The 22,500-nt window shown below is 34.6% G+C and overlaps 2 protein-coding genes across 2 annotated transcripts in view; one reads left to right on the top strand and one right to left on the bottom strand.

Annotated features, from left to right (window-relative positions):
• LOC144956097 (uncharacterized) overlaps nucleotides 1-4,008 on the bottom strand; it is a gene marked incomplete in the record, with an annotated part of 68,157 nt that extends 64,149 nt beyond the window's left edge. The window contains 3 exon segments of the mRNA XM_078886445.1: nucleotides 796-898; nucleotides 2,280-2,784; nucleotides 3,942-4,008. Of these exon segments, the coding sequence (XP_078742571.1) occupies nucleotides 796-898; nucleotides 2,280-2,574 (398 nt within the window).
• A 260-nt stretch (nucleotides 4,009-4,268) lies between these two features.
• The window catches only part of LOC144956096 (glycerol kinase 5-like), a 45,726-nt gene continuing 27,494 nt past the window's right edge, over nucleotides 4,269-22,500 (top strand). Inside the window, exons 1-4 of the mRNA XM_078886444.1 lie at nucleotides 4,269-4,420; nucleotides 6,190-6,314; nucleotides 16,318-16,623; nucleotides 18,205-18,298. Coding sequence (XP_078742570.1) covers nucleotides 6,213-6,314; nucleotides 16,318-16,623; nucleotides 18,205-18,298 — 502 coding nt within the window. The 5' untranslated portion in view covers nucleotides 4,269-4,420; nucleotides 6,190-6,212. The remainder of the gene's footprint in view (nucleotides 4,421-6,189; nucleotides 6,315-16,317; nucleotides 16,624-18,204; nucleotides 18,299-22,500) is intronic.

The raw sequence follows: 22,500 nt of genomic DNA, 5'->3' as shown, positions 1-22,500 counted from the left end.
TTGCCACAAAATCAAAAACACTAAAAGTACATAATATCGGAGAAGTATAGGATATATTTCATGTTCTCGTCCAAGCTTAACACAATATCAAACACACCAAATAATAATAATAATAAAAGAAAGATTTTTAGAATATAAAACAAAAGGAATGTTTGTACCAATTCATTCAGTTTTAGGTTTTTATAATATTATGTTAAAGGATATCACTTAGGTTGGTATGAGATTTCTTGAGCACTCTACAAAAAAATAAATAAAAAAAAAATAAAAATAAATAAATGCAATATCCTATAAAAATGCTCAAAGTGCTTTACAAGGGGTTCCTGACCAACTACAACATGTAACATAGAGAACGAGATGTGTTACAAATGTTTTCGGACAGAGACAACCTGTGTACAGTGAGAGAATGTGAGGAAAGGGCCTTTTCCAAGGACTCAACTATGCACTGAGCGAGGCTTGAACCCAGGACCTTCTGATCCGAAAGCGAGTGTCATACCACTAGACCACATAGCCACACATCTCTTATTTTGCCAAAGATACCAATAATATTTTAGAAAGAATCCCCCCCCCCCCCCCCCCCCCTAATTAAGTTATTCAGATTTGTGAACCTTTTTCCATGTAAATTATGTATATCAAAATTGTCTCTACAATTTTAAAAGTGAAACACATCTCTATAAAATCCACTCTTTATTTCTAATACTTCTAGTCTATAAACCTATATCGTTGATCTGGAATTCTATGGAAATACAGAGACACAAATATGTTTGGTATTAACTACTAAACTATTATTATTCTTACGTCTTCTTTCCTTTTACTGGAGCATCGACTTCTTCAACTTCTTCCTCTGTTGACCTGTGTTCATTTGCAGTGGTAGCACCCTGGTCATCATCTTCTTTATGTTCTGCATTAAAAATAATTTATGAAACACATTTATAGTGAACTGTTTTTTTTTTTTTTTTTTTGTTTGTTTTTTTTCAGATCAGTACCTATGATGTCAAGTATAACCAGATTTTGAAATTTGAATTTCAAATGAAGATGGTTAAAATTACAAAAAGTAGTTAGCGAATGTTGCTGCTTAAAGCACAAAGAAATAAATAACAATAGGCAAAAGGAATGGAAGCTTCTGTCCTCGTTATTCAAATGGATAAAAGATTCCATTCCTTATGATTGTTATTAAAAACTAGTTTGAGAAATGGCGCTCATTCTTCTCAATTTAGGTGTGTAAATTCAAATAGAATTTCATAACTTTGACAGGAGAGTCGATTTTGAAAATCTAGTTCAATCCAACATAATATTATTTACTGACGATGGGTGACACATGAATAATACTAGAAACTAAAAGTCATGAAGCTATATATAATGAAATAAACTAATGTAATATTGCAAAGTTTTTACTTTTCTATAATTGTTGCTTGATAAAATACAAATCGAGGGCATCTTCCTTTAAATGTGTTTGGGAAGAGAGCTGATTTTGAGAAAAAAAAAAAAAGAACAATGTGATTTTTCAATTACACTTGTCAAGTGTGTTGATTAGTGACAATGTTTCCAAATAGCGGGATTGAGGTTAGTATACATTAGACACAAGGGTATGGATGGCGTTCGGCTTTAATATAAGCTAAAAAAAACCACCAAATTTTACTGCACATTGGTTAGAGTTGGATGCTCTCAGTATGCGCTGATGCCCTGGCATAGATAGTAAGTTTCTTTTGTTTGTTTTTTTATTTTTGTAAAGCACTTAGAGCCTATGCATGGATTAAGCACAGTGTAAGTGCTTATTATTATTACTATATCTGATCAATTTTGAAATGCTAATCTCGAGATCGTTTTCTTTACAGATTTCGATTACACATAATTTTGTGCTGGTATAAACTTTGTCACTTCTATGTCATTGGAATGCACCCAGAACCTGCATGTTTAGAATGGGCCTTAGAAGCAAGTTCCAGCCATTAAAATTTTTAAATAGAATAAACTTGTTTGATTGTCCATGAATATGAACTCGAGAGAGTTAAGGTTTTTAATGTAAAGTGTCTAGACCAGGTTGTAATCTGGAGAAGGTGCTATAGATATGCTGTGCGCTTGGTTAAGAAACTCACAACATTGCCATCCAGAGATTTAATGGACCAACACACAAAACTATTGTCCGGTTAATACAGTTTAGAGAGAATTACTCATAAACATGGATGGCAAAAAACAATAACAAAGACCTGAGTGATATCAATTTCATTCTATCTATACAAACGTCATTTGTTATTATTAATCGATAATTTTAAACAATTCTTTACCTTTCACGCCTTCCTCTTGTTCAGATTCTTTGGCACTAGGTTCAATTTCTGTCTTGGCACCGCCGGGTTCACTCACATCTTGAACATTTTTACTCTCTTGAATGACATTTTTATTTTCTGGAGACTGTGCAGCAATGTCAGCAGCTGCTTCGGCATCAGATTCATCAGTATCCATTTCAAAACTCATTTGTCTGTCGTAATCCCCGTCAAATTCATCACAATCTTCATGTGATGATGAAGAATCTCGTGAAACATTTGATCTTCTAGATTGACTCCTGCCTGTTTCCGAATCCATTTTGGTGGTTGATATTTCTTTATATTTCTTTATATTTCTTTATATTTCTTTATATTTCTTTATATTTCTTTATATTTCTTTATATTTCTTTATATTTCTTTATATTTCTTTATATTTCTTTATATTTCTTTGTATTTCTTTGTTAATTGAAGGGTATACTTATTGTTTACTGGATATTCGTAGCCATATCGAGAAATTCTGTCTAGGAAACTGAAAGGAAATATTGATATGAGTTATGAATACAGTACAATGTACACAAACAATTCATGTTGTGGGAACAAAACAAAACACGAAAACCAGAAACAAAACAAAAACAACACAAACATATACACAAACATACACACATCACACACACACACACACACACACACACACACACACACACGCACACCCACACGCATATCATATACCATTAAAAAAAACATAAATAATCCTTCTTCATTGAGATTTAAGTAAGAATAATGACAAGTTTAATGACAGATATAATGAAAGATTTTGCATTGATTGTATTATTGCTAATAACTGCGTTTGTTGATACTTAATGAATGTCAGAAATCATTTATAATGATAGTACCAAAATATCACTATCGAATTCCGATAATCTATTTCAAAAAAAGGTCAAACAGATGAACAGAAAAAAAAAAGGTATCATAGTTATTAGCTCTCACATCATGAACAGCTCTGCTAACACCTGACAGATGCCTTGGTATCAGAATGAAAATTAATACCATATTAAACAATCAACTACCCTCCTTTATATTGAATTTAGTAGTCAATAGTTCAACACTTTTATTTAGATTGAAGAAATAAAAGCGCATTCTCATTGGCATACATGCGTCTTTTGCATCTCAATAAATAACTAAGTCAGATTCAAAAATAAAATTAACCGCATCCTGCTTTTCTTTGCCAGTCACAACTAATGGACATTTGATTAAACCAAAAATAAAGTACAATAACAATTATGATGCGTCTTGTGCCACCCAGACTCAGACTTCAGACTTTTTAAGACCATAAATTCATGAGAAATGACAAGCAAATAAGACAAGATATATTGTTGGCAAATGCGTAGATATAAAAATAATATTAGTATTAAATAGTTCTCGAACAAGCCATATTGTATAATGTAACGTCCAGAAGAATTGATGGCGTCTCCATTCAGACTTAAATTTAATTTTCATCTGAATGACATGGATGAGGATGAATGTGAAGGCGAAGGGATGGTGATTTATATATTGAGTTGAGTTAATGGAAGTAAAATCTTGAACCATCCATGTCCATATTGTTGGGTATTTAACCCGAACATTGAGTAACAAGGGAACTATCACTCATAACCATCCACGAATAAAGCGAATGTATACACATCTTACCGAATTCAGACAAACTTGGCATCTTTAGCCAAACAAGAGGAAGACGTCCGCCATTTGTTTGGCTGTTGATAACGAAAGTCACATGACATAAGACAATGGGACTGATTGGGTGCTGGAAGTAAATATTTACTGAAACCAAAATGCAGAATTTGCAGCATTCATTGCTGCATAATTACTGAGTTTAAAAAATGTATTATTCTTTTTAATTTGAATTGAAAGATGGTTTCATCAGAATGGAATATTGCTATTATTGAAACATTATGTACCCAAGATAAGAGAAACCTATTAATTTGCAGCTACCACAAATGAAACAACATCTGTCATGTGACAGCTATTTTTGTTCAATTTGATCGTCCTCACGCGAAGTTCAATATAACGAAGTTTTATCTTCTACTTCTCGCTTATACTTGTCATTAAAATATAAACATTCACTTTCTATTTGTAAAGGATTTACGTTGTGAGGATAATAAATTGGATATGTAAGTATTCGAGCGCAATAATAATGTACCGATGATCTCACACTCACTTCTTCACTTCATCATCATCATCATCAGTGGCTGTGATTATCCCCGGACACCTGTCTGTGGATAACCAAAATTCGTTATCCCCAGACAGATATTTGAAACTCCGCTCCTTTAAACAATTATCCACATTCCAGAATATGGAATGTCTCCAAAATGCACATAGAAATAAGGAGAGTTAATAAAATATCTATAAAAACATAAAATTAACCAACATTAAATCAGTTTTTTTTTTTTTTTTTTTTTTTTTAAATTCCGTCTTCTTTTCTTTTTTTTTGTGTCGAGTCTATTCTTTTCATCTTCTTGTTTGACCTTTTGTTCCGTTTCTGAGCATGAATTTCTTAAAATTGTTTTTATTTAAAAAAAAAAATATTGTTTGTTTTTTTTCTCCTCTATCTGACCATTTGGTCGCTCCCTGAATATTTCTGTTTGTTTGCTTTTTAATTATTTATACTTTTTAGACAATTTTTGAAATCGGACGAATATGACAATTTGCTAGAAACTAGAAAGGAACTAAGAGAGAGAGAGAGAGAGAGAGAGAGAGAGAGAGAGAGAGAGAGAGAGAGAGAGAGAGAAAAAAAAAAAAAAGAGGGGAGGGGGGGGGGGGGATGGATGGGACCTTTATCCCTTGCACCGTTCTGTAAAAAAGAAGACAGAATGTAAAAAAAAAAAAAAGTGGCGGAACCATTATTTGAACCCACAACGTCGATTCTGGTAAACTTCCAGGGCAGACGACTAAACCCTTCGGCCATACACCAACTTTGAAGTCGACGCATATTGTGTATATGTAGTAACAACTAATTTAATGTTGGTTAATTTTATGTTTTTATAGATAATTTATTAACTTTCCTTATTTGGAAACATTCCATATTCCGGACTGTGGATAATTGTTTAAAAGAGCGGAGGTTCAAATATCTGTCTGGGAATAACGAAATTTGGTTATCCCCAGACAGGTGTCTGGGGATAACGAATTTTCATTATCCCCAGACAGGTGAAATAATTATTGTATAATGATGATAGTCATGTACAACGAATTTACCCCAAAAAGTACTGGCGAATTACTTGAAAGTACATTAATTTGAAATAAAGTGTTTAATAAATATATTTTTATGATGATGATGATAATTTACTCTTAAAATGAAAATAAAATGGAGGTTGATGGCGGCAAAGTGAATACAGTGTATACACAGCAGTGATTTGTAACCAGGGTCATTACATTCTAATGTGCAAAGCAGGGAACTGGAGTGCAGGATTGCCATTAAAAATTTATGGATAGTCAAAGGATTAGTTGGGTTTAATCCAAAATTTCCCTTCTTTACTGCTTTATCCGAAACAATTTTGTATCCATGACAATTTTTTAAAACTAAAAAAGAAAACCCCCAAAAATTAGCATTTTTTGGCCATTTGTATTAATTTCTATTGCAAACTTCTAACAAGAGTGAATGAAGTTTGAAATCACTTCTTAGTAGAAAACGGTAGGGGCTGCCTGAAGTCGGTGATTGTGAAAATACAATGAAAGAGTGAAAATGGAGAGGCTTCCTATGGGAATAAAACAGACAATGGACTTTGCGTGACTTAGTGTATTGTATGAAGCATTTTGCTATTATCACCCTCCTTCATCATTCTTTCTCTGACTGCACACACCTACCCAAAAAGAAAAAGTGGAAAACTCTGCACCAGTAAAGTCAAGCATAATTCAGATATTGTTTGTTTGTTTGTTTGTTTAGCCCAGAGCTGCCAACCCAATCTGATGAGAATGTGTACAATGGGACCTCAAAATGGGGGAGATTTCATAAAAATGGGTACAATCCTGAAATCGACGAAAACTAACCATTGTGAAAGCAAGAGGAAGGTATAGTTACATAAAGTCACACCGCACAAGCTCATTTGTAGCAACAATGATGTTCCCAAGACTATAATCCAATCCTTTCAGAATTCTACCTCCCAGCATGAAGATCATAATTGGTCAAAAAATATATGAACATCCACTTGGTCACCAAGGTTTCTCAATAGGCTAGTAATAATATGAATTACAACTAAAGAAAACTGAAGTAACTCTGTACACTGAAAATGGGTACAATCTTGGGGGAAATGTGTACAAGCGTGCAATCGCTGAAAATGCGTACAATTCCGCATTTTTTGCAGTAGGTTGGCAGCTCTGGTTTAGTCCCAAGCATTGATTGTACTTCAATGATTATATTATCATTTCTCTTGTGATGTGCAGAGCATTAACTTTTGGGGTTTGTTCTGGAATATTGTGAATAGACTGGACTGAAACAATCCCCTTGTGGTGTATCAGAAAATAGCTTTTCTACTCTATCCTAATTTATGTGTGAGTTAATTTTTGTATTACTGAGTGAGCAAAATATTACTCCTAGTTTAATAATTGCCGCATGGCTATGAATTATTGTAAAATTTCTTTTAAAAAGTGGTCGTTATAAATGTATCTTAGAAAGATGACAAATGATTTGAACACACTGTTAACTCACCCAACCCGAGCCATCTACCGTGGGATTTTTGGCACTAATAATCACATTTAAATAAAACATATTTTAATTTTAAGTGTACAATCGACCAGAAAATTAGCAAATATCATGTACATAATTTTGTTCAATTACGACCATTGTGTAAAAATTAAAAACAACAGCTTAAAAAAAAAAAAAAATAAAAAAAAGAAAAAAAAAAAAAAAAAAAAAAAAAAAAAAAAAAAAAAAATAATATATATATATATATATATATATATATATATATATATATATATTATATATATATATATATATATATGTAATTTGTCTCAGAAAAATGTAAATAATGATGGGGTAACAATAGCCAAAAGCCCAATTCACTATGTGTTATAGAATTCCCAACACATGTTTTCTAAAATTTGATTCCATTCAACAGTCTTTGGAACAAAAACGTTTAACCTTTTTTTTCAGACTTTAGGTATATGTCAATTTTGATTGAATTGCTATTGGTTATTTCAAATTGTGAAATTCATACACCAATATTATCTGTATTAATAGTGAATGGATGTTTTGGCATACAGAGATAATTGGTTCTAAGGTTGAATCAAACTATGTTGTTTTCTTTAAATTTAAGTTGACAAGTTGTCTTAGGGACATTTAGATTGATTTCTGATTTAAACTTTAACCCTTTTCTTACCAGCTATTTTCAAGATTTTTCCCAAAATTTCACACTCAGCTCACACAAAATAGATAGGTTATCACTCAGACATAATAGCAGTAACATTTTTGCGATACATAATTACTTTAGCAAAACCAACACACTGTTCATTTTCTTAAAATTTTATGATGTACAAAAGAAATTTGAATAAAAAAATGTTTGTTGTATCGTAACGAATGTGACGATTTTCCTATATTTGGTAAGGAGAGGGTTAATGCCACCATGTTAATTTTTAAATTTTTTTTTATAGCCCTTGCTTTGTGCTTAATTTCATCAGCCAAGGCTCTAAATGAGTTTCCAGAACTTCAGTTGCCTCTGACTCTGAGTTCTGGCTCTCAAGCAGGCTTCATACTCTATCTGCCGAGTCATTTCAATGTAGACTGTTTGATAATAAAAATACCCATTGCAAACTACAGCATCCTTCAATTTCAATGTGTAAATATGGGGCATTTGTTTTGTTTTTTAATGTTTTTGTTTTTGTTTTTGTTTTTTTGTATGCACATATAGTATGGTTTCTCTTTCAGAAAAGAGGGTGTTGCTTTGAGTGATTGATATGAATGGTTTTAAATTTAATTACTGATTTTAAAATACATAACTTTTTCTTCTCTTGTATTTTCTTTAAAATTGTATAAAGATCAACTTAAATTCGTATACGTCATATGATTAAGATTTTCAAAGAAATTTGAGCCTCGTATTTTTCACATCCAAAAGAAGTATAGAGCTGTTGGTAATTGACATGAACTTCAGGATTTACTTTAAACATTAATTGTGATATTCCACGTCCTTACAGCTCATAAGTTTGGAAAATGTGAGTCTTGTGTAGATATATTAACAAGAAATGAAGTGAGTAAGAAAGTGCCAGAAGACAATAGAGAATTAAAATTTCATCACGGCGATAGGGGCTTGAACCCGCGAACTTACTAGTAAGACAACTCCTTCTGGTCGGGGAGAAAGTGGCTCTACTGTCTGAGCTATCCGTCGGCCAGGCGGAGTTGTCTTACCAGTAAGGTCGCGGGTTCGAGCCCCCATCGACGCTGCAAACATTTTAATACTTTATTGTCTTTTATGGCACTTTCCTACTCACTTCATTTTTTTTTATTATCAACATAAGTGCCTGCTCCACTTGCTTTTCTGAATGTAGATATATTGTATAGGTTATGACTGTGCTTGTAAATATATTTTGTTGATTCTCCCAGGTAACATCTAAGACAATGAGTGAGTGTTTGATTTTAATGTCCATAAATTGAAATGGATCACACATTTGAGATACACTCGCGCTATGTCAATGAACTGTGTAGACTTTGCGGCTGTCGTTCTCTGAAAAGAAAGCAACAAGGTTCCAGAAAGAAACCAGCCCTGTGCCATACAGATACAATTTTCTTTTTGTTTGGTATCAACATTTCTAATGATATTGAAGATAAACATTCAAAAACCATATGTTATAAATGCGATTTCAAATTAAGAACAATAATCAGGGTGCGCAGCATTGCAATGATATCCAATATGGAGACAAGAGTATCCAATACAGTACATTTGTGGAAAGAATTTGACCCCTCTTTGACAGTCAAAAACTACTTCACATGTTCGCATCACCAGACATTATCCAAAATTAATAAGCCTAAAAATTTGACATCCTCTCAGACAACAGTGAGGTCTGTGTCATCGTCACCAGCGTTAAGTACAGGTCCTCCATCATCTTTTTCTAAGCAATTGCCACCTTTACCACCGCAAATATCATCAGCCCCAACGACCACGACCTATATTGCTACTACCAGCAACAGCACTGTCATAACTCCCTCCCCTACCACCACCACGTCCACCAGACCAACTCCACCTCTACAACTACTTGTCCCCAGCACTTCATCAATGGCCTCTCTACCACAATGACCACAACTAATATCACTACCAGCAAAAGCTTTACCATCTCTATCTATCATCTCCATCACCACTACCACGTCCACCAGACCAACTCCACCTCTGCAACCACTGTCTCCAGCACTTCGTCAGTGACCTCTCTACCACAATGATCATAAACTATATCGCTACCACCAGCAACAGCACTTTCATAACTCTCTCCCCTACCACTACTATGTCCACTGGACCAACTCCACCTCTACAACTACTTGTCTCCAGCACTTCATCACTGGCCTCTCTAACACATTGACCACAACAAATATCATTACCAGCAAAAGCTTTACCATTTCTATCTATCATCTCCATCACCAATACCACCTCTGCTTCCAAATCCACCCCTACAATTACTGTCTCCTGCATTACAATGACCACTTGACCACGCTGACCACAACTAATATCACTGCCAGCAACAGCCCTGTCATATACAGTGCAACCTCGATATAACGACATCGTCGGGACCGGGAAAACGTGTCGTTATAGAGGGATGTCGTTACAGAGAGGTTTCCTATGTGTGTATATCAGGAGGTGTTTTGGGTCTTGTGTAGTGAATGTATACTTTTTCATTTTCCCTCTGTAGTTTATCCGGGCTTGGGACCGGCAGTGAATGGAGAGTGGACAAAGGATTTATAAACAGTCCAGTGTTGACCTGTCACAGGCATTCATTGGGTGTAAGGCGAGCCTTCTGATTGGTGAAAGGCGAGCCTTCTGATTGGCTGCGGTGTTGTACAAATGTGACTATTGATTGGCTGAAAAAGAAGCGTTTTCATTGGCTACAATAAGAACTAGCTCTGGGCTTATTACGAGTAGACAACATACATAGAATGGAAGATACCACTTGTAATAGCTACGAACCATTTCATGGTAGACCTTCAAGGTTTGTCGGACCAGAAATGTCGTTATACAGGGGTTTTGCTGAAATGTACGTCGCTATAGAGGGTTTTTTATTACTAATGATATATAGTAAAATAAAATGGGACCTGAGTACCATGTCGTTATACAGGGAATGTCGCTATAATGGATGTCGTTACATCGGGGTTGCACTGTATCTATTATCTCCCATACACTACCACTTCCACTACCAACTCTACATCTATTGTCTCTTGCATTACAATGACCTATTGACCACAATGACCACAACTAATATCACTACCAGCAACAGCCCTGTCATATATCTATTATCTCCCATACCACTACCACTTCCACTACCAACTCTACATCTACTGTCTCTTGCATTACAATGGCCTCTTGGCCACAATGACCACAACTAATATCACTACCAGTAGCAGCACTAGCACCTCCACTACCATCTCCACCTCTATAACCGTTGTCTCCAGTTCGACAAATGCCCTCTCCACCACCTATCATTTTGCCCTTGTGGCAAGTATAATTGGCAAAGAAGATAACACTTTTTCTTGGAATCATGTGAGGAAAGGTCAAATAAACCTATTCACAAGATGGATAAGAAACTGCTAACCACCTTGTTAAGCAGTAAGCTCCATTTTAACCATTATCGGATTATTGTGTCATAGCCAAGGGGCCTACACTACTAATTGTATTTTTGATAAAAATAATAAAATCTTAGAAAGACCTGTTCAAAGCATCGACACTAATACAGAAGAAAAGGGCAAGGCAGAAAGATTTAACAACAAATATTCTTCTTATCAGACACAGCTACAAACACACAATGAAAAGTATAAAACATTTCAAAACAAAAAAGCAAAAGCCGTACCTCTGAGCCATGCTTCCCCTTTGTCCAAAAGTATTTGGAGACATTACATCAACAGTCATGCATTACTGATACAAGGAAGTACACTAATATGTTGTAACTTATTCATTATTGACAAACTCACGTCATAAGAGCAGCTGTTGACTTGGATAACAAAGCTTGTGATTTTGTGCGTCATGACATGTCTCATGTCTCAAAACAACCATGCTCTCATTGAAATCTTCAAAAAAAAAATTAATTAAATGTTTAACAATCACAGGCAGACCTTTTCAGGAAGAAATAACAAAAGTTGTTGCGGAGCTATACACTTTGAAACATCTCTGCATAGCATTTGTAGAAAGATTTCTTGGGGATCGATCCATTCAAGAATTTCCAAATTAGGGAATGAATAGCTATAGCTATTTTAACAAGTTTACAATGTAAAACCCTACAAACTGTGGAGTGATCCTCGACAATATTGGAGGTTTCCACAAGACAAAGAAGAAGAATGAGGATGACCACAATAATGGATTGTCACTTATTCCAGATACAGAACTTGCTGAATTCTAGCACACTCTGCTTTACGGCATGCTGGAGATGGGTGACCGAATTTTATTCATTTGATAAAAAGTCACCTCCAATGAGCATCAGATTTTTATACTCAGATTCAGCACACTTTTTTGTTAGAATCCGACGTGTGTTGTATCACCCCAGATCCACCCCATGCATAAGTTTAAAAGGAGACTGGAAAATGAAACAAGCAGCGGTTTAGATGAGCCTTGAGGGTAAGTCAAGTAACATTCTGTTGTGGACTGCAATAACCATTATAATGTAGATAATCCCTGAGGCTGCATGCAATGTGATAACATTCCATCAAAACAAATGGCAATAGTAAAATTGGATGTCGTAGTGTGATATAAGAAACTCAAGCCGATGCATGCTTACCTTACCTGATGTTTCACCTTCTCAAGTATACTGTGGAATCCTGATACAGACAAGAGATGAAGTGGGTAGGAAAGTGCCAGAAGACAATAGAGAATAACAATTTTGTGGCGACGATGGGGGCTCGATTCCACGATCTTACTGGTACGACAACTCCACCTGTCCGGGGAGAGCATGACTCTACTGTATGAGTTATCCACGACCCCAAAAAAGATCGCTTCTAACCTTAGTCTTATTAGAGCCTTCTCTCCCTGACTTTTTGGGGTCACGGGTTCAACACACACAAATGCCATGAAGTTAGTTGGCCAGCATTTAAGCTTAATAACCAATATTCTCAACACAAACATGTAACATAGAAACGATTGAGACATTGAGTATGCTCCGGTATTTGGGTGATTTTAATTTCAGAAAAACTAACCACTTCTTTTTTTGTTGTTATCAACATAAGTGCATGCTCCACTTTTCTGTATTAAAAATCCTGATACAGCCAACACTGCCTGTTTAGAAAGTTTGATATCAATGTCACATACTTTGATAATGATAAGAAAATTTGGGACCAACAAGAGGTGTTGACTTAAAGCAGATATTGATTTTAAAAGTGTTGATTTTATGAGGATTCCACTATATGTAAATTTATTTACAATATTCTTCCTGGCATGATTGGAGTTAGATATTATTGTTACCAACCAGTTCTTTGTTGACTTAATGCATATTTTATTTACTTTATTCTTCATCGCATGATTGAAATTAAAATTGTTACTAAGGGATTGATGTGCTCTGTTTAGGCTTGGTGACTTTCCCGTGATTGCTGTACAGTAACAATGGCCAGCACAGAGATGTGGCTTGTCCCTCTACTGATTTAGCTGGCATCTGCATTTTTTGCGGTCGCAAATGGCAATTTGCGGCCGCAAATATCAGGGCGATCCGCAAATTTTGGCAAATTTTCAAAATTGGCAAATCGTGGCAAATTTTGGGAAAATTGGCAAATTGCGTGGCAAATTTTGGGGAAAAAAAGAAGCGAAAACAAAATAACGAAAAAAAAAGTGCGAAACTTGAGTAATGTTGCAGCTTTGCCTGGTCCCAAACCAAGGGAAGCTACTCTCTACGGATAATGATCCTTTAAAATCTTTGTAACAACGCTATTCACAGTCATTTCATTTCTCAAGTCAAATAAATCGAGTCACTTACACTTCCAACTTCAGTCGTGGATCGTTTCGTCAAAAAATCTTCAAATAAGAACCCAAAGTGGGGCAAATTTTTGGGCAAATTTTGGTCTTTTTGGCAAATTTCTTGGCAAATTTTGGGTTTTTTTGGGGCAAATTTTGGCAAATTTTAGGTCCCAATTTGGCAAAAAATGCAGATGACAGATTTAGGGAAGATGATATGCCAAACTGTGAACATAATAGAGAAGAGTGGGTCAAGTATGGTGGAGGCCATTCGGGCAAAGGTTTGGATTACCATTTAGTTCATTCATATCCGGCAGGATGTTTAAGATTCCCTCCTATGACTGGTTTACCTGGATTGTCTCATGACAGTCTACTGGATTCACCTTTGCCCCGCAGTATGCACTTAAGCACCTCCATCACAAGGCAGTGACCCAACGAGCTGAAACAAGTCCTGGCAGTCCTTGTTGTGCTTAGCTACCCTGACTCCAGACGGGGTTGCACATACTAGATAGAAGTCGACTTGAAAGAATTTGATCCCTCAATGTAGTCTTCTTGAAACTGGGAGAGAAGTTGCTAGGCTTCTGTACCAACAAGAGGAGTCACTGGATGGGTGCAAATCCACTACGAAGGTTTGGAACCTGTCTAACAGAGGCTGGCCGTCCTACATCTGCGAGGACTTTCCTCCTATCCCTCATGTGCACATTGTGCCAAATAACGCGAAACAACGGAGCATCTGGTTGAGCATTGTGCTATGATCAGGCCATCAGGCAGGTCTGCAACTGTACACAACTGCGGCAATGAATTCACCGTCTGGATAGAATGTCAGAATAATTTTATTGTGAGATGAAACCATTGGAGTCTACTTCCAAACTGCAAATTAGATAGATTACAATAGTTTCATCTGACTTGATGTGATATTTTTGCAATGTAAAAAGTTAATAATAATAATCATAAAAATAATAATGATGATACTACTACAACTACTGCTACTACTACTACAACTACTACTACTACTACTACACTACTACTACTCTACTACTACTACTACTACACTACTAACTACTACTACTACTACTACTACTACTACTATCTACTACTACTACTACTATACATATATACTTACATACTAACTACTTGAGTGATATTTTTGCAATGTAAAAAGTTAATAATAATAATCATAAAAATAATAATGATGATACTACTACAACTACTGCTACTACTACTACAACTACTACTACTACTACTACTACTACTACTACTACTACTACTACTACTACTACTACTACTACTACTACTACTACTACTACTACTAACTAATACATAATAATAATAATAATAATAATAATAATAATAATAATAATGATAATAATAATAATAGTAATAATAATAATAATAATAATAATAATAATAATAATAATAATAATAATAATAATAATAATAATAATAATAATAATAATAATAGTAATAATAATAATTATATTCATATATGGTTTTTATATAGCGCCTTACCCTGTATCTGAACAAGCTCAAAGCGGTTAACATTAACATGACAACTTTCCCTCAGACATACAACCACTCAAGCATGCAGTATGAAACAAAGCAATATAATTCTACAATGTTACATAGTTCATAACAAGTTCAGTATTATTCCTAATTTGTGTGAGCTTGGTGGGAATACTGCAAGAAGTATTACTTTTTCTTTATTTACTACTACATGTTCTGTAGAGTGTTTGAAAAATGAGGCCTTTGTTCTCCTCTCATTATTACTTGATTTACAAGCATCCCATCCAAATTAATGTCATATTAAAGTTCATATGGATTTAAAGGAAAAGTTTAAAAAATGAAAATCATAGTTGTAAACTGAGCATTTATATAGTGCAATATTCACTAAACGTGCTCAAATCGCTTTACAAGGAGTCCCTAGTCATCAGCAACATTTAACATGTAGGAATGGACATGACACCTGTTAGGTGATATCACAAATTTTTTTTCTGATGGACCACACTGTTAACGGCCAAGTAGGTACTTGTTTTACACCTGAATATGGTGAGATAATGTGAAATAAGGAGCCTTTTTCAAGGACTTAACTTGGGGCTGCTCTGAGCTGGACTCAAACCGTGGTCCACAAGATCACATAGCCGAACAACTCAAATGTATAACAACAGATTAGAATTGCTCATTTTGATAGCAGCAACCTGTTACTTACAGGAACTACTTGACCCCTGCATGTCAGACAGTATGACCTCGCGACCTTCTAACGTTAAAAACAATGCATTCTGTATTAATAAAAACGACTCACCACCTCAAAATGATATTATAACGGGGTGAATTTGGGGCCGAAAACTGCATTTAATTTAAAGCCAAAAATATTAAACTTTGGTTGAGTTTAAAGTAATACTAAGCTGTTGACTGTAAAAAGTATTAATGAAAAATATGAATATAACTGCTTCAAAAAAAAAAAAAAAAAAAAACCCAACAAAATATCAAAAACATTTCGGGCTCAAAATCCTTCTTTAGCCAATCCAAAAACAATAAAATGCATCATCTGAATGTGTAAAAATGTAATTTAATTGACTCAATTTTTTCAACAGGACAAAAAATTGAACAACATTTGTCTGATTATCTATTCATGTTAACACAGATTTAATCGACAAATGAAGAGTGGTTTTCCAAATAAATGACTAACTCTGTTTTTCCCATTTTGAGATACTGAGGATTATGTCCCCTAAAATTTCTCATTCGATCTATTATTTAATCATATTTAAACTTCAAATTCACACAAATCTAAGGAACGTCTTGTGCCAATTGAAGCTTAAAATAAAGTTTACGTTTCAATTTATATTTTCAATATATATTATCTCAAAAAGTAGAGAAATTAATTTATCAAGTTTTTGAAAACCAGCCTTCAAATTTATTCCATTAATTTTTTATTTTTTTCTCTTCAGATGGCTGATGCCATTACATCTACCTCCCCTGGAGGACTAGAAAATAATGACACAAATCAGAATATACAGAAACAAAATACCATAGTTCCTGAACCAAAACAGACCAACCCACCTCCTGTTGAAGAAAGAATCGGAGACACAGCCACAAATGGCCTCAATGCGACCACAGAAACTGCTAATAATAGCAAAGCCCAGGCAATCTCTTCAGAAGAGGAATATATCCTAGGATTGGACATTGGAACTACGACGTTACGTGCTCATGTATACGACAAACAAGGGAAATGTAGAGGATCAAGTTATAGAAGGGTAAGTCTGCTCTGATTGTTCTCATTTCAAACCTGTAGAATATAATAATAATAATAATAATAATAATAATAATAATAATAATAATAATAATAATAATAATAATAATAATAATAATAATAATAATAATAATATAATAATGGTACAGATTTATAGTGCGCCAAACATCCCTTCATCTGGAGGGCTATGAGTGCATAACAAAGATTCAGTCCTAACAATACACATTCCACGAATAACACTAATTATACACATATTCAAAAGAAAGCCTTTTTTTTTATATGTAGCGCAATATCCACTAAACATGCCCAAAGCGCTTTACAAAAGGCCCCTGACCAAAAGCGACACTTAACATAAAGAACGAGACATGACGTCAGTTATAATTTTTTTTTCTTTCCGACAGAGACAGCATTGTTAATGGCCAGGTAATCATTTTACACCTGAATACATTGAGAGAATGTGAGTAAAGAGTCTTTTCCAAGGACTCAACTATGCGTCGAGTAAGGTTCAAACCCAGGACCTTCCGATCCGAAAGCGAATGTCATACCACAAGACCACGTAGCCTGTCTGAATAAAAATGTCTTCAATATCCAACTGGGTGGTGTCTTTTTGTCCTCCCATAGTTGGCAGAGAGTCACTTATTGTGTCTTCTATCATCCTGTATCTATTGTCTAATTTGCCTAGTTTGTCTTTGTCTTGGAATGGGGTTATTATTTTTTGTCCTGGCCCTGACTGGAATCCTTGGCTGGGAGGGAAACAGTCAAATGTATAGTTATAAATGTTTGGTTATAGTTTTGGGTGTTGAGTTTCTTCCTTGTAAATCGTCTCTGTTGTATGTGCTGTTACAGCCTGTATTATTTTTTTTATTCTAAATATATAATGATTTTTGTAAACATTTAAGTATGCTCATTTTAGTGTGGACCTGTGCTTGTGTCTTCTTCTTCTTCTTCTTCTTCTTCTTCTTCTTCTTCTTCTTCTTCTTCTTCTTCTTCTTCTTCTTCTTCTTCTTCTTCTTCTTCTTCTTCTTCTTCTTCTTCTTCTTACTATTATTATTATTATTGTACGTATTGATGGTATTACGATTGTTGTATTTTTGCGTGGTGTATCAGTTTATTTTTTGGTTCCATTTACCTTTTTTTTTTCTTTTTTTTTTTCCACTTTCATGTATGTTGGCATCAAATTGTTGATTTATTGGCGAAAGCCTAAGATTGGATAAACTTTGAAACTTTGAAACTTTGTCTGAAAGAGACCATTAGGTAATCTCAAACTAAGTATACTGATTGTGTGCTCTTTCACATGTTATCTTGTTAAACCAATCCCCATAGTCTTACTTAGTCTTGTATGAATTTAAATTAAAAAACATTTTACTGTCCAGTTTTCTTCTTTTTTTTCCCGTGCTGAACTGACCTAAATGTGTTGTAAACTGACCATGGCCTAAGAGTCTGCTCCCCAGATGTTGTTTAATGGGTTTGGTGTCGGAGCGACAAGCTATGATGATGACTGGTGTTGAAATGACCTACAAGTGTCACAACGTATTCTCATTTACTAATATTTATTTTATTTTTTTGTTTTTGGTCATATTTACAGCAAGAGTTACTTCAACCTCAGCCAGGCTGGTGTGAGATTGATCCAGAGAACTTGCTAGAAAGTGTCAAAGCCATATCTCTTGAAAGTATACAAGGTATGTTTACTTGTTAATTTTAGATTAATAGTAGTACTGTCATCTGCATTTTTTGCCAAATTGGGACCTAAAATTTGCCAAAATTTGCCCAAAAAATATGTCGAGGAGAACTAAGCGTTGCAGTAAAAATTAACACGCGATACAGAAAAAAAAATATATAAAAGACAATTTATTACATTTAAGGAGGCTACATTTATTAATTTACACAATAGCGTTGTTACAAAGATTTTAAAGGATCCTTATCCGTAGAGAGTAGCTTCCCTTGGTTTGGGCCCAGGCAAAGCTGCAACATTTCTCAAGTTTCGCACTTTTTTTTTTCGTTATTTTGTTTTCGCTTCTTTTTTTCCCCAAAATTTGCCACGCGATTTGCCAATTTTCCCAAAATTTGCCACGATTTGCCAATTTTGAGAAATTTGCCAAAATTTGTGGATCACCCTGTTATTTGCGGCCGCAAAAAAAGCAGATGACAGGTAGTAGTAGCTTTGAATGCAGGATGGGGTTCCTGACTTCCCATAGTGGGTAGAGTGGCACTTACTGTGTCTTCTATCCCATTATAGGTTTTTTTTTTTCCAATTTGCTTTCTGTCTTTGTCTTGGAATGAGATTACTTGGTTTTGTCCAGGCCCTGGCCGGAGTCCTTGGCTGGGAGGGAAACAGTTGAATGTATAGTTATTGTTTTGGGAGATGATATTTTTCTTCTTGTAAATCATCTCTCTGTTATGTATTATTATATTTGTTATTTTGAATGTATAACGTAAGCATTTGAGTGTTTTCCTCTTTGTTGGATTTTGTGCTTGTGTCCCGATGAGACTAATAGGTGATCTCAAACTAAACACATTAATGGTATGCTCTATCTTGGAATCTACATCTGATTCCTATTTATGTTCTCCATTCCCCTTTGTCTTCCATTTTCTCGGGTGCTTTAATTGTATTTTAGAATTTGTCCATCCCAATTTCTTCCTTTTTACTGGCGCTGGTATAACTATAACCTAATTGTGTTGCAAGTGCCGTAAAACCCTTTATTTAAAAGAAACTGTCGTTAAGAATGTATGTGTTAAGGCGGTTGTCTTGAAAGTAAAACCCTTAAAAAACAAATAAACAGTAGCTTAGAATGCGTTCAAACTGTTGTCTTGAAAGTAAAACCCTTAAAAACAAACAGACAGTAGCTGAGAATGCGTTCAAACTGTTGTGTTGAAATAGACAAGGTATGTTTGCTGTGTTGTTCTCTTTGTATTTGTCGTGATATTCATCCTTAACCTGACTATATTTATCCGTGGTCATAAACCAGTTACTGATATACAGTTCAATGGCCTCCATTTATTACCTAATACTGAGTTATTTCGGGTCCAAAACTCTTCATCAGCCAACGACCATTTTAATTGGATTATTTTGTTGTTGTTGGCTGAAGAAGAGTTTTGGGCCGAAATTGTCATTATATGATCCCCTTTTGATACTCTTCCTTCTTCCACTGATTAAAAAAAACAACAACATTATCTTTGCAACTGAGTTTTCATAATTTAATAATAAAAACACAAAACAAAAGCAAAAGCAAAATCAAAGACCAAAACAAAATAATAATAATAATAATAATAATAATAATAATAATAATAATAATAATAATAATAATAATAATAATAATAATAATAATAATAATAATAATAATAATAATAATATTAATAATAATAATACACATTTATACAGCGCTCAATCTCGTGTAAAACACAAGCTCTGGGCACTTTACAATATAAATTATCAATTTTAAGTGAAAAAAAATTATTAAAAAATAATAATAATAATTCATAGCCAAATCAAGGATTCATAGAGTCAATAAAAACAAATACAGTAAAAAGGTGTCTTGAGATTCTTTTTAAAGGTAGGTAAAGACTTACACTCCCTCAGACCACGTGGTAGTTCATTCCAAATCTTGGGGCCGAAACAAGCAAACGATCTATCACCAAATTTTGTTCTTGATCTTTTTTCCGAAATTTTCGTTTGGTCATTACATGATCTTAAAGTGTAATTTTCAAATTTACACATGACCTCGTGATCTGTGAGATATGCCGGTGCTATACCAGTCAAACACTTATAAACAAGACACGCTGCTTTGTAATATGTGCGCTTTTCAATGGGCAACCAATGGAGAGATGCCAACAAAGGGGTTGCATGATCAAATTTTTTTTTGCCAAAAACTAATCTTGCTGCACTGTTTTGCAGTAGTTGTAATTGTTTAATAGAAGCCTGAGGCAAGTTGCCAACAGCGAGTTACAATAATCTAGTTTCGAAAAAAATGAGGGAAACAACCAATGTTTTACATGTTCCAATTGTAATATACTGACGGATCGAACTGATTTTCTTCAATTGAAAGTATAAAGATTTACAGAGAGCAGAAATGTGAGCTGACATTCTCATTTCTGAATCAAAATAGACACCCAAATTTTTCACAGTCTTTGAAACTTTGATCTTTTCACCCCCAATCAACACCATCATTCACCTTCAACTGCCCTCTATTTCCCACAATCATCACTTCTGTTTTTGACTCATTCATTTTCAACTTGTTTGCATCCATCCACTCTTTCACATCCGTCACACATTCTTCCACACGTTTCACAATATTTTCCGAGATTTTTAGTTTTATCAGTAGCATAAAGTTGCGTATCATCTGCATAGAGATGATAGCGCAGCCCATGACCAGTGATGACATTAGATAAAACAATAAGTCACGGATACAAAAGATGAACTTTTAGATTTCATGAAGTAGTTGGGTCAACCTGTCACTTTCCGGTATGTTGTCATATCGTGTCATCTCCTAAGATGTAATGTACTTTTGATCTGACAAAATATATGATCCCCTTTTAATACACTTCCTTCTTCCACTGATTTAAAAAAAAATAATTTTGCAACTGAATCCATTTATTCTTTGAGTTTTCATAATTTAATAATAATAATAATTTTTTAAAAATATATAATACTATTATTATTATTTTATTTATTTATTTATTTAAAAAAAAAAAATTTCTGACGTTAACAGTCAGGTGCTCATAGTACACTTGAGTACAGTGAGAGAATGTGAGTAAAGAGCCTTTTCTAAGGATTCAACTATGTGCTGCTCAGAGCAGGACTCAAACCGTAGCCATCGTTAACTTATAGCCTGACACTGACCAAAAAATGACTTCAAAAGGCCAGTTTTTTGTCACAAAAGAAAACAAATCGTGAGTTGTATTCAATAGTTCAACCAATGGGACCACTTATTTCCATGAGCGCTACTAACGACAACGCACTGGGCGGTGCAAAAACCAAATAATGACGTCAAAATGCCAGTCTTTTCGTAGCCATCGTTTAGTTATAGCCTGACACTGAAACCCAAAAAGTGTTGACTTCACTCAGGATTGGTGTCAGTCCGTGAAGCAAGTGTGATATCAACTGGACCATTGCATAGCTGCCAACCAGTACGATAAAATCGTCGTACTTAGTACGATTTGGCTAATCCAGAAAAAAAAAAAAATCCCCCCCCCCCCCCAAAAAAAAAAGAAGAAAATCTGATAAAAATTAGTAAAATTAGCATCAGTAATCTGCTTCTGTCACCACCTCCCCATCACTTATGCCTACCCAGTATGATGATAAAGGTAAGCTTCTCTTAGTATTACAGTTCTGGCCATTCTAGTACTTAAGTACATTAATAAATATGCCATTTTAAGACATGAATTGGGAGTCCGCGCTGCACCGCGTATAATAATACGTTTTTGCATTTTGAAAAGTTGGCAGCTATGCCATTGCTACCGTCAAGGAATATATTTCTTTCTCGAGAAAAAAAAAAGAGATACGGAAACCGGGCTTAAACCAGGGCTTCTCGTCACTCAACATTTTCAGGATGCTTGAGATAAGGGTGATGTCAAGTTATGAACGTCGATGGTCATAACGATTAAGGCGATCATCGACAGACTTAAGATAACAAACGGACTAACTTTGAGATAAACGAACCGACAAGATAACCTTAGAGGGTCAAGATGGCAAAAAGATGACACTATTTATTGAACTTGGAACCCCTTATATCTGTTTTTTTTTTTTCATGAAAAATACTTTGACCTCCGTTGCACCCATCATGATTTAATTCTTTCTTTTTTTCTTATTCTTTGTTTCAAACGTCAGTACACTGGTCTGTGTATATGCCTACAGCTAGCGTTACTGATTTATTCAGTTCATATG

This window comes from Berghia stephanieae, chromosome 10 (assembly GCF_034508935.2).
Source record: "Berghia stephanieae isolate SIO BIC M18660-M18661 chromosome 10, UCSD_Bste_1.3, whole genome shotgun sequence".
Taxonomy (NCBI): Eukaryota; Metazoa; Mollusca; class Gastropoda; order Nudibranchia; family Aeolidiidae; genus Berghia; species Berghia stephanieae.
This window is presented reverse-complemented; position numbering and strand designations above follow the sequence as displayed.